The sequence below is a fragment of the Halichoeres trimaculatus genome, unplaced genomic scaffold (genome assembly GCF_033239565.1).
Source record: "Halichoeres trimaculatus isolate MK-OKI-2021-1 unplaced genomic scaffold, fHalTri1.1 fHalTri1_scaffold_18, whole genome shotgun sequence".
In the NCBI taxonomy this organism is placed as follows: Eukaryota; Metazoa; Chordata; class Actinopteri; order Labriformes; family Labridae; genus Halichoeres; species Halichoeres trimaculatus.
Genome location: NW_027437196.1, coordinates 26653777 through 26666145, shown reverse-complemented (window position 1 = coordinate 26666145; position 12369 = coordinate 26653777). Strand labels below are relative to the sequence as shown.

General features: G+C 42.8%; 1 protein-coding gene across 10 annotated transcripts in view; it reads right to left on the bottom strand.

Moving 5' to 3' along the window:
• Positions 1-12369, bottom strand: part of LOC141807671 (uncharacterized) — a 170740-nt gene that overhangs the window by 40069 nt on the left and 118302 nt on the right. Inside the window, exon 1 of one of the 10 annotated variants that reach the window (XM_074693823.1) lies at positions 2012-3724. The exons of the other annotated variants lie outside the window; for them this stretch is intronic. Coding sequence (XP_074549924.1) covers positions 2012-3467 — 1456 coding nt within the window. The 5' untranslated portion in view covers positions 3468-3724. Of the gene's footprint in view, positions 1-2011; positions 3725-12369 lie in introns of those variants that run through there. 10 annotated transcript variants of the gene reach the window in all.

Genomic DNA, 12369 nt, shown 5'->3' with positions numbered 1-12369 from the left:
TGTATGGCCTACGGCTCTGTGCTCTGAGTCTGTTGCTTTGACTCCTCTGGTCCCTCAGCTGGCTCTTGTCTGGCCTGTTTTTGATGGCCAGCCAACTTTCTAGAGAAGATCTGACTTGAAATGGATCCTTTTTTCACCCATTCATCCATCTTTCCATCTCCTCTAGGTTCAATCAAATCCTCTTCTTCCTATTCTGCGGTCATACGTTCATCTCCATCTCCTCTGCTCCATGCCTTTTTCTGGATTCCCAATTTTTAAACCAATCTCAATCCTCTTTCTTCTTTTTTTTCCACTGTTTTAAATCTGCTTATCCTAATTCTCCACAGAACCTCCAGGGAGATGGAGCTCAGACCAAGCTATAGCTTAGTGCACATGTGCAGCTCATACAACAAAGCTGCGACATTCATCCAATGGGTTCAAGAGACACAGTCGTGTAATTTTGAGCATTTATGAAGCGGTGATCTATTTTCTTCATACAACAGGAGCTTCAGAGATCTTTCTCTGACCTTTAAATGGAAGCACAGTACTGCATAATTATAACACAGCTTGTGGCTCTCAGTGACTCTGCCATGCTCTTGTTTCGTCTTCAGAGGAAGAAAAATTGAGATTACTGCCCCTTTAATACTCTGGTAGCCAGGCTGGCAGCTGCTTCCACCCTGGGCTTTGTGGAGGAGAAAACAAGTGCTGTGTGGAAGCAAAGAGGAAAGAAAGGGATTGAAAAAAACAAACTGGAAAGAGAGGAAGTGTAAGACTGAAAGCAAGTAGTAGAAAGATGGTCATTAAAAGAGGGAGGAACAGGACTGGACCAAACTTCCCAGTCAGTGACCCCATTTCGACTCAGAGTTGGTCATCATTTGACGTGACCGTGACTCTCGTTCAGCCATCTTGGCTCTGTCTGTCTACCAAAGAGTCTAATGAGCATTCAGAGCAACAGGAGACAGGAGAAAGAGCTGGAAAGAGGCGGCATCACAGACAGACAGACAGACAGACAGACAGACAGACAGACAGGAAAAAAGTGAAGCATGGAGCACGAGGCTGAACAAAGACAGAGCCTCCATCAGCACTAATGAGCTCTGTTATCCTGACCCTGCATCTATATGTCAGAGCAAGAGTCAGCTACTGTACGACCTGCAGGCTTATTGTGCTGCACCACACATTTGCATACACACACTGACACACACAGATTGCCTGAACAATGCACTTGTTGTTCCTGTATCAACACGCTTTAAATAAACCAACACACACTCTCTGCACAGTTTGTGGAGGATCAGAATCTAAAATTGGCACGCCGTCTTTGTCCAACACTACGAGACAGACACTACCATCCTGGAATTTCAAGTAGCCCGCAGGGGGCTGCTCTACTGCTGTCGACTTCTCTCTGCTTTTCATTCTTTCTCTTTCACTCGCTGACACTCCTCCTTTCGCTGCGCCTCTGAAGATATTACTAACCCCGAGCTATATGCAAGCTTCAACCACAGAACAAAGTCAAGTGAGAAATTTAAGCGCTTAAATCATGACTTAATCAAAGTCTACATCAACAGACATATTTTACAAGCTCATTTTACAAGCATCTTTTAAATATCTTTATCACGATGAAGTGTCAAGGCGAAGTACTGAGACATCGTTTAAAGCAATAATTCATTTGCAACACTTGACCGAGTCATCTTTCTTACAACCATTTCTCACTGTCTGAATGCTCCACCCACTCCATCTCTTCAGTACAAATAACTCTTCACAGTTCACTCAGAGGTTCACAGTTTCCAAGCACTGAATCAAATTAACACATATTCAGTCGAGAGTGAAGCCTAGGTTATTTCTACGACACGGTTTTCTTTCTCAAAGTGTTAATTATGCACTTAATCTGCTCATTCAGATGAATCTCATCCTGTTCAGCTCAATAAGCAGCCAAGCTGTGGGCAGATCTCACAATCCACATGTTTGACAGTCAACAGTAACAGCTGAAGTCACACAGATAAAGAGGGGGAGACTGGAAAACAAAACCTCTACCTACCATCCAGTGACATGAAGGGATTTGTGCTGGAGCTCAAGCCAAGGTTGGGATAGTTACCCGTGGCAAGGTCACCACTAAAGTCCCCAGCCACTGTCGATTCACTGCCAGCAGCAGCCTGGGTGTTGAGTTTAATATCCACTTCAAAGTCAGCATCTTTAGTCATGTCTGAGTGGCTCCCACTTTTCCCTTCAGTGTCGTAGCCTCCAAACAAAGCCGAGCTGGTGTCCATGCTGCTGAACCCCTTGGGGCTGGGAGGCACCGGAAGCACAATGCCACCTGTCTCCTTCTCCTCCTTGAAACCCTCTACTGAGGCCTCTAGTGGTGACCGAAGGGAGCCACTGTTGCTGTCCTTTAACGGAGGTAGCGGGGAGAGGTAAAGGCGTGGTTCAGGTGGGGCATGGCGCAGGTCAGCGTGAGTGGTGCCTGCTGCTGACAGGGTGGGTGGTGGGGTTGGGGACTGGTCCTCTGCAACTGTCAGTGAGCGCTTCATGGAGTGTGGAGAGCGACGTGGACCCCCTGGTGACACAAGCTGGTCCAGGTCTGCCCCGTCTCCACTTGGGTACTTATCAGGCAGCTCTAGACTGGTTGGTACTGACAAGTGGGAGCACTCGGACATCGCCCGACGCATTGCCTTCCTCTGCTGCTGAGCTCGACCCATGAAGCAGGGCTCCAACTCTTCCTGTTCTTCCTCTTCTTCTAAATCTTCTTCCTCACTGTTCTCCCTTGAAGATCCTTCAGATAACTGGCGGGCCACAAGGGATGCCCCTGGTCCAGCTCCAGCGACAACCTTGTCTCCCTTCTCCAGATGGTTATCGTTGGTAACTCCAATGACACAGTAGTTGGGGGCTACCTGGGGCATTGCAACCTTTGGGCTGGATTCAGCAAAGCTAGACTTGTTCCATGGTTCAGATGGAGAGTTCCCATCCACTGGAGAGTCATCCATCAGGGAGGCTCCCATTGAGTGTGGACGCCCTGCACCAGTGGCTGAAGGGAGCTCACTATGCCCAGCCGGGGATCCAGGTACAGGTGGCAGGGACACCCTGCTGGCACCCCCACATCCCAGACCAGAGGGAAGTCTTCCTGGAGAGGCTGGGGAAGGTGATGGAGAGGATGACAGAGGGCTGTCTGGACTTTCCCCTGTGCTGCCCAGTGAAGCGTTGCCGAGGGAGGTGCTTCCAGGGATGCCTCCTACCTTACCTGGTACCTTCAGATCCACGTCCATGCCTCCCCTGCCTGGCTGCTCAAAGAAGCAAAGCTTGTCCTCGTCAGTGAGTCCAGTGGATGCCAGGGCCCCAGTGCCTACCACCAGGCTCCTCGGGGCACCCATGTCCATGCCTGAGGGGTGCTGCCAGTCCCAGGTCTGAGCTGGCACATTGGGTGAGAGGGACGGCACCTTGCATAACTCACTGTACTCTGAGAAAGGAGAGCCAGGCTGCTGGTCGGAGAGAGAAGACATGCTGTCTCTCCTGTCTGTTCTCCTTCTGCTCCTTTCTTTGTTTCACAGTCTCTTTGTCTCAAGCTTTTTTCCTTAAGTCAATCTCCACAACTTGTCTAGTTCCTCTCTTTCTCTCTTTTTCCCTGTTTTGCGCTGTTCTTCCTTTTCCTTGAGTCACTCAGGTGTGCTCTGCACCTCGTGTGTTAGTGTGTGGAGCCTCTCGCGCTGTGCCTCCGCTCTGAAGTCAATCACACACTGAGGTTGAACTGAATGTGCAGCTCTCTCCCTTATTTCCCTCCCTCCCTCCCTATCTCTCTCTCTGTCTCTTTCTCTCCCCCCGGTTCTCTCAATGTTCTAGTACAGTCGTCATGTGACCCAGTTGTGGCTGCCAATTGGCTGCTGCTGGCTCCAAGATCCCACCCACATTGGTGGAGTGAGTAAGCCCCCTCCCCTAAAGCTTTCTCTTTCACTCCACGTTTTTCTCCCCTAAACCTCGTTTTTTTTTTTGCCCCTCACGATAAAAGCGCAACACACACACACACACACACACACACACACACACACACACACACACACACACGCACACACACACACACACACACACACACACACACACACACCTCTGTTTTTTCCCTAGGGGACTGAGTTGAAGGCTGAGGCAGGCGCTTCAGGGGGGGAAGTGGATTTGATTTCTAGACCATGCAAACCGTCATGCTCTGCACATCTCTGCACATGTGTACACACTATTTGCATTGACTGCTGGAGAGAAGCAGTGAATATGGCCTCTATCTATCAACCCACCAGTGACAACCATTTTTCTTTTTGCTGTAAAAACCATCAACCCATTGTAAACATCATGTTCTTGGCTTGTCAGCTTAAAAGATCTTTATAATATCCCCTTGTTACAGAAAAGTACTTCATCCTTATAGCAGCCTACCGATACACCATGTTCCACTTGAGTCTTTTCCAAACAGACTGTTATCTGTGCTCTAGTGTTGCAGCTGTATTTGCTCACTGCTCCATTCCAAAAGTATGAAAATGAAATTCAGGGACGATGTCAATCCTACTTGAAGCCTGCAGCCGCGGCTGTAACACAGCTCAACTGCTGAATGGATAAAATGGGGACAGGAGCAGACAAGACTGTGATGTTTGAAGGACAGTCCATGTGTGCAAGCCATCAGCAGCTACATCATGGTAGAAGAGGAAGACGTATTTAAAGCTGGCCTTGAGTTGTTTGATAAAATGTAGGAACATTTTAAGCAGTGAGGTACAAGTATTCATGAGCCAAAAAGCAAAGGGTGAGATAAACATTTGATATCAAAGGATTAAGGAGAAAAAAAAACGTATGTGTATTTAAAGAACAAACCTCATCTGATGCACATTGTACGTAACACAAGGGGAAAACTTTTGCTCTGGGTCCACAAACCCACACATTGATACACTTGGTGTAGCTCATAGTTAGAGGCAGAGCATCTTGTGGGGCCACATTTCTTTGTTCTTGTGCAACCCTGTTTGATATAATGGATGTGCAGTGGCAACTTAAAGAAAAGTTAACAAAACAGTTATTTTTATATTGAGCAGAGAATCCAAAGAAAGAAACCCGATGAACAATTGGCATCCTGTTGCACTGCCAGCTGCAACCACAAGCTCTAACACCATTAAGAGGTGTCTGTATATGGCCACATTTACGTGATGTCTGCCAAACAGGGCTTAGTACAGGGATCTCCAACAGGCTCTTGCTGAGTAGCTCGCCAAACGAATGGTAATTTAAATAAACAAATAAATAGACAAATAAAATAGAATAAGGAAGAAAATAAATGAATTTGACACAAACTCTACCACTTAGAACAACACTATATGTATCCAACGTCCCCTCCCCCTACCCCCGAAGCATATCAGCAAATTACGTATTTATGACTCCATTACCTGTCCTTATGAACAGCAGCCAGTGACTATTGTATTCTAACCAAATGTGAACAGAGTTTTTGTTAAAATCTGGATTTCATTTAAATGTTACTACAGCCAGTTTGTCATTTGGAGATTAACAATGAGTGAACGAGGTCCATTGAAAAAAGAAAACAAGTTACAGTGCCCTAGACGTCAGCATGCGGTGTCAAACATCTCATTAAAGGTAAGCCTATAATTAGGTGCTAAATTCAAAAGGTACCGACTGAATTCTGTCCATAGTACTGAATACTGATTCATGTAAAATCCTACTGAACCATGTTTTGGTACCTGAACGCATCCTTGTGACTGTGAGGGAGTGGAAGAGAAGGTGATTTTCCATGCTGGACATGAAGACAGTAGTGCAAGTTTATCTATTGAGGAATAAAAATGTTAATTGTAGGGCTGCACCAATCACAATTTTCTGGCCAATCACCAATCTTTAAAAAGCCTGACTTGCCTATACCGATTTGGGCCGATACCAATTTTTATTTTTTATAGCTGACAGCATATACCTTCAATTTTACGATCTTATTTTGTTGAAAATCATTGAACAATACCTGTGAAACAATAAAATCTTTATGTTTTAACTTAGACAACCAATAAAGTGTCCTGAGTTTTAGGTCTCAGAGCAAAAAGTAACAATGGCTGTCAGACCTTCCTGGAGGTATATAAGATCAGTTTCATATGTAAAGATGGGACCGATTCCCCAAAATTAAGGATATCAACACTGATCAATCGGTGCATGTCCAGTTAAATGTAAAAATTCTGAGATTTCGTTAATAAAGAAATTAATATTTCTTATCACATAAACACACACAAAAGTATCATATTAAAATCATATTGTTTCAAATTGCTCTTTGTTTCCCCCACAAGTGCAAACACTGGGACAGGCTGGACTGTATCAATACTGTGTTTAAATACAAGAGCAGTACTTTACTGGCTTCAACAAGGTGGTACTGCAAATTCAGTGTCTGGAAAAGGGCCATGCTAAGGGGTGATGTCGCAGGAAAAAAAGAGGAAGGGGTCAGATGAAAGAAGGTGAAGGAGGGGTGAAAGAAATAATGCATCAAAATCCATTTGTGTTCACGTGTGGGAACATGAGAATATTTTGACATCACAAGAGGAAAGTATACCTTAGCGTATGTGTGTGTGTGTGTGTGTGTGTGTGTGTGTGTGTGTGTGTGTGTGTGTGTGTGTGTGTGTGTGTGTGTGTGTGTGTGTGTGTGTGTGTGTGTGTGTGTGTGTGTGTGTGTGTGTGTGTGTGTATGTTTGAGTAGATGCCTGCTTCTTTCAGTGATGACTATCTTTGTGCTCAGCATGAGAGGGAGGAAGAGGAACAGTTATAGTAGATCTGACTGTGAGTGAAGCCTTTGGTAAAGACACCCTGTTGTTTATCTGACTGCATCTCATCACATGTGGAGAATCATCCTCTATTACTGCCAATACTTCCACATCACCCATGTACACACACTCACACTGAGATAACAAACACGGGGAGCACACACACTCATAAACACACATAGACACCAAAAGTGTATGTTCCTGTTAAAGAAACAGACATGCATGAATTCATAAGTGAAGTCAAACGCTGAGTCTATGCTTCTTCTTCTTCTTCTTCTTCTCACAGTGAGACTGTCAGCATTTAACAGGAACTCAGCTTGGCATCTTCCACTCAAACACTCTGGTTCCATTTCAGCCATTTCTGTCCTCCTAATTTCACCAAAGCTGTGATTTCCAAGAAGTTACATAAAACTGGCGACTTTTACTAGAGCTGTGGTGATGGAACAAGCACCAAGAGGATTAACAGCACCATAACGTGTCGATGGAGTTCAGTTTCTCAGACCATGATGCTGTCCTTGGGGAGTGTGAGGGACTGAGAGGGTGGGTGAGAAACTGTTTACTGCTTATTTTCTCATGGGGCAAAATATGCTCAGAAAACTATAAGTAAACCAAAGAATGTGCTCATCTTTGGGATGTTTGTGGGTGCTGAATCCTTAAAGACATGAATACAGGAATACTCCAGTCATTTAAATATCTTCTTTGTCTTTACTGAACGCTCTTCCTCAAGGGCTTCGGACAAACAAACAAATTACAGTGTTTAAAGACTCCAGAGCCAGAAAGACTCAATGAAGACTTCATATTATCCGGCATGGTTACTTTTTTTTTAAACAAAATACATCTGAACTTGTATGTAAAGTGGTTTTCATTCTATATCTAAATGTATAGAAAGAGATAAATAAAGTGTGAATGTTTTTTTTTTGTTGTCACACTCATCACTTTCTGTATTTTACATTGTTTGAAGGCCGGTAGTCAAACATCACAAATATCTAAAAAATTGGAGTATATTTCTTTAGAACAGCGGTTCTCAACTGATCTGTCTTCAGGACACACCATCACCCTTAAAGACATCCGGTGACAGTGCCGCAGGTTTGATTTTGACATTGGTGGGGACACAACCCCCCACCACACCAGAAACTCTTTTTTTTTTTAAATAACAGATAAAGCTTTTTAAAAATGAAGTTTAAACTTTACTCCACTTGAAATGCATAACATTACATGATGGTGCAAATAATAGCATTCAATTTTGGATTATACACAGATTAACAACAAGACACAAGCATATAGATAGCTCATATGCACTATCCTGGCTTTGGAGCATTGAGGAGCAGAACTTGGTGTTAACAAAACCAACCCACCGGGGTATGATGAAAAAAGGCTGCACAAATAAAAAGTTTCCTAAAGTAAAAAGTTATTTGCTCAAGACAAAACCTTAAAGTCAGGATCAATAAATCAGAACTACTACTTACAATCCCAATATACAGAGACATGTTGTCTGCCTGCTCCTTATATTTATACAAACTCACAGCTCTACCACAGGATGCCTCAGTCATTTTTTTTTTTCTTTTTATGTTTTTTCATTTTTACATTTTTAAATTAACCACCATGTCCTAATTCAAGATCACCAGTTGCTGTTCCCCTGCCACTCCACTGCTGTCTGACAAACAGGACAGATCTGTTGCTTCTGTCGCCTGAGGAAAGTGAAAGTGACAAATCCATCATTATTAAGAGTGAAGAAACAGTTGGAAATGATGTTTTATATTCATTAGCAGTTGCCTAAGAGGAGGGACTGTTTTCCTAAGCCGCCTTTCACTTTGAAATAAATCTACCATTTTCTTCTTTCCCCAACATCCAGACCAGTCTCAAAGACATATTTGGAAGTCAGTGACAAAGTGGGGCACATTTTTTTTCTTTCAACCTTAGTATTGGTGGGAATATTTCAACCATTGTTTGAGATTGGTGGACATGTCCATATGTTCCACATGCAAGTCTATGCCTATAAAACTGAGGAACATTTTTAACCCCTCATTTTCATTTCATAAAAATATGGCCGAGTTGGACCTTGAGATTCTAAATAATATCCGATTTTTGTCAAACTTTTTGTCCACAACTGTATAGTTGTTGTCATGCTTGTGTATCATAATGTCCAATTTTCACATGAAAACAAATTCTGTGGTTCATTTTTTTATAATGTGACAGGCAGTTGTCAATAAGAATTACAGTGAATAATCACCACCCTGTCAGTGGAGGTGAATAGTCAGCACAAAAAAAATCTTCTTTAAAATAAAAGCACGGGATTTCCTTTTTCTCCTTTTTGCCGAGGCAGAGACCCTCGACCCACTGAGCAGTTCTCCCACCTTTGAGTTGCGTCCCACTACTTGAGAAACACTGCTATACAAGATGCTGCAACACTTGGCTGTGGCTGTTAGAGTTTGTTTACCTAAAGCTAAATAGAAAGAGATATATCAACTGCAGGGGTTAAAGCCAAAGAGGAAGAAAAGTGACTGAAAATTGTGAACGTATAAAACAATGGAGCTGTTTTCTATTGTAGAAAATTCGATAAGTTCTTCTTTCTTGAAGATGAAGATCTGGACTGACGGATATGAGCTTGCCTGTTATTAACAAATCTGACCAAGATTCAAGTGAATTTTATGCCTACATAAAGCAACAGAAGCACAGGTGTTTAATATAAACCTTTGAATGAGTTTAAGTTTTAAAATAGAGTCAATAAAGTGACACGAGTGTTGAGCATAAGGGTTGTTAGCATAAAAAAACTGCTGCATCTGCAAATGTCGAACATCTTATTCTCCTGTTGACATTACTTTGATATTTGGACGACTGCATGATTGAAATTTGAAGAAACAAGACATGTTCCTACAAATATGGCACCAGTTATAATGGGAACACACAGACTTTTTTGTGCATTGATACAACAAAGAAATCATCTATCAAACATAATGACTTACTTTTTAAGTTTAAATGTCAAATTCTTAAATCTCGTGTGGCTCTTTGTTGTCCTGTCTCCTCCAGTTTTTATTTATTGTAATCTTTTTTCTGCTATTTGCAACCTTAACACTTCCTCCATGTTGACCTCTGTCATGATACATAACATGTTAAACACCTTTCGTTGGACTGTCATTGATTCCTCTGAGATAGTCACTGGTTGTTTTCCTGGTGTCAGTTTATTCAACACAGCCATCCTTTGTTAGGGTGATTACAGCTGAAAGCATGACTCATCGTGAGGTTAACACACACTTTAATGTCATTAAGTGAGCACAAAAAACACCAACAAGGCCGTTTCACTGATTATCTTCAGGTAATGAGGAGGGTGTTAACACACCTGTAAATATAGATGAGCTGTGATGATCTGTCACACCTCATCTGTGAATTGGCTCAGTGGTAATTAAAAAAAGTGAGTTTCACAGTTTCTACTTTTAGTTTGGCATCAACATTTTATTAACAGCAAAACAAGAGGAGGGAGAAATGGGCATGTTTTCTGTGCTGAGCCTGTGAGTGTGCTCTGTGCCAGTCAAAACGCTGGCGGTCACAGTCGTTCTCGTGGATGTCGTTTTGGACTGAAGGCAAAACGTCTGCAGAACACACTGGTTTGTAACTGGCAGACAGGCAGACGGGGACAGAGCGGGGGATGGTGGGTGAGGAGGGTGAGGAGGATACAGACAGATGAGGGCAGAGAGAGGGAAGCAGGGGCAGAGGGTGAAAGGAGAACTGGGGGTGGACGTAGAGTTGAGTTTTTAACCAGCTAGATATCCCTAAATGTCCCTACTCCTACACGTACTGCTCCTTTAATTGTGTATCAATACAGAAAAATAGTAGAGTGTGACCCAGACGTTTTCTCCACACAGCCCACTGCACATCGTTAAGAAAAGCTCAGTTTCCGTTTTTAATTACAAAATAAAAAGTGGGTAAATGGACGACTCCTTTTCCACTTTCTCATCTCCTACAAACTGAGAACTTGTTTTTTGTTGAGTACATGGTGAATGTTGCCTCAGGGCTGTGGCATTTCCATCACAGAGCACGCAGGTTTGGTATTTTTGGTAACCCACCATGGGCCTGACTTCAAGGAAGTGCGAGGAAACACACAGCAGGGGGTGAGTCACTTACAATCAGGCAGCAGAGCGCAGTAAACGGGTTTGAACTCAGGTAAATGTGGAGAGGTGGTACTCTGTGGTTTTTTTCTTGTTTCTCCTCTTCACCAGGGCATCGTTGAAGGAAGGCTTTGTAAAGTATTTAAGGGATTATATTTTGAAAGAAAGTGGTACAAAAGAAGAAATGACGACTGAATGAAATATCTAATAAGCTGAGCAAAGTTTTCTAATAAATTTACAAGGAAATATTGAGCTTTAGGGTTGCATAGGGGTGGAAAATTCCCTTAAAATTTCCAGGAAACTTCAAAAACTTTCCAGAAACTTGCCATGGGAAGTCAATCTTGGGAAATGTGTAAATACTTTGATTTGTTTTATCAAAACTTTCTTGACGTAATGTTGTTCTCAGGTGGTGCATTTAATGGTGTTGTGCTGTGGGCATCATGCACAGTGTACGAAGGTAATGTGGCCTCAATAGCCCAGCTATTTTCATCGAGCATATTTTTTTAGCCAAAATTTTCCAATAATATACTTATCCTGACAATATTTAAAGACTCTGTGAGGAAGATTTGTTTAAATTGGGCTGCAGCGACACCCTTTGGCCCAGGGTCCAGGCACACTGTCGTGATGACCTGACTCTTGGAATTGGAATGGAGGTCAGATCTTGTTTATTCTACTTTTCTTTGTTTAAAACAGCTCTTGGCATGCGACTTGGTAAGTATTTACCAACTTTTGCGTTGTTTGAAACATGACAACAAGCAAAGCGTGTCAATTTGTACCAAAGTTTAGTACTCGGCTTAATATAGCGCCACTCCCAGCCTAGTGCTCTAAGACATGTCTGTAATGTGTAATGTTAGTAAATCCTGGTTAGTTATGTCCTGTCAGTCATCTACCAATCAGAGCTAAGGTAACCTCACTCTTCATTTCATTGATAGACTCTCAAGTTTGAACAGACCACTGCAGAATAACTGCTGACTGTGGGTTGGAATGAACATCATCACAAACAGATTAGCACCTATGTTAGCCTTTAGCCCGTGCTCTATCTCTCTCCTGTTTATCTTTCTTCTGCTCTTCTGTCCTTTTTCTGTCTGTCAGTTAGGCTCCTGTGTCCAGCGTTACTACAAAATTATTGAAGAAATCAATTTCAGCAGAGAAAAACACGGATCTCTCTTCTCACTACTAAACTTCATCAGCTAGCGTAGTGTAGCATAAAGACTTAGACGTGTTGTAAATCAATCCAGTCCTTCCCGATTGATCAGGAAGCTGAGATATAGCATTTGGGAATAACCTAGATTGGCGCTGATCATAGGCAGAGAGTGCTGAGCACCAACGTGCCAAAAATGCCAATGCAGCAGTCATCACTTTTCTAGCGTGAGTCACTGTAAACTTTGATTATTAATCTGTCTCCTCAAAGCTCCACAATGAGCAGTAAGAGCTGAACTGATTGATCAGAACTCATGCAAACCATTGCAAATACTGGTTACTGGCAGACTGGAATGTCATGATGTATGACATTAACTTTCAGAATCACAGAC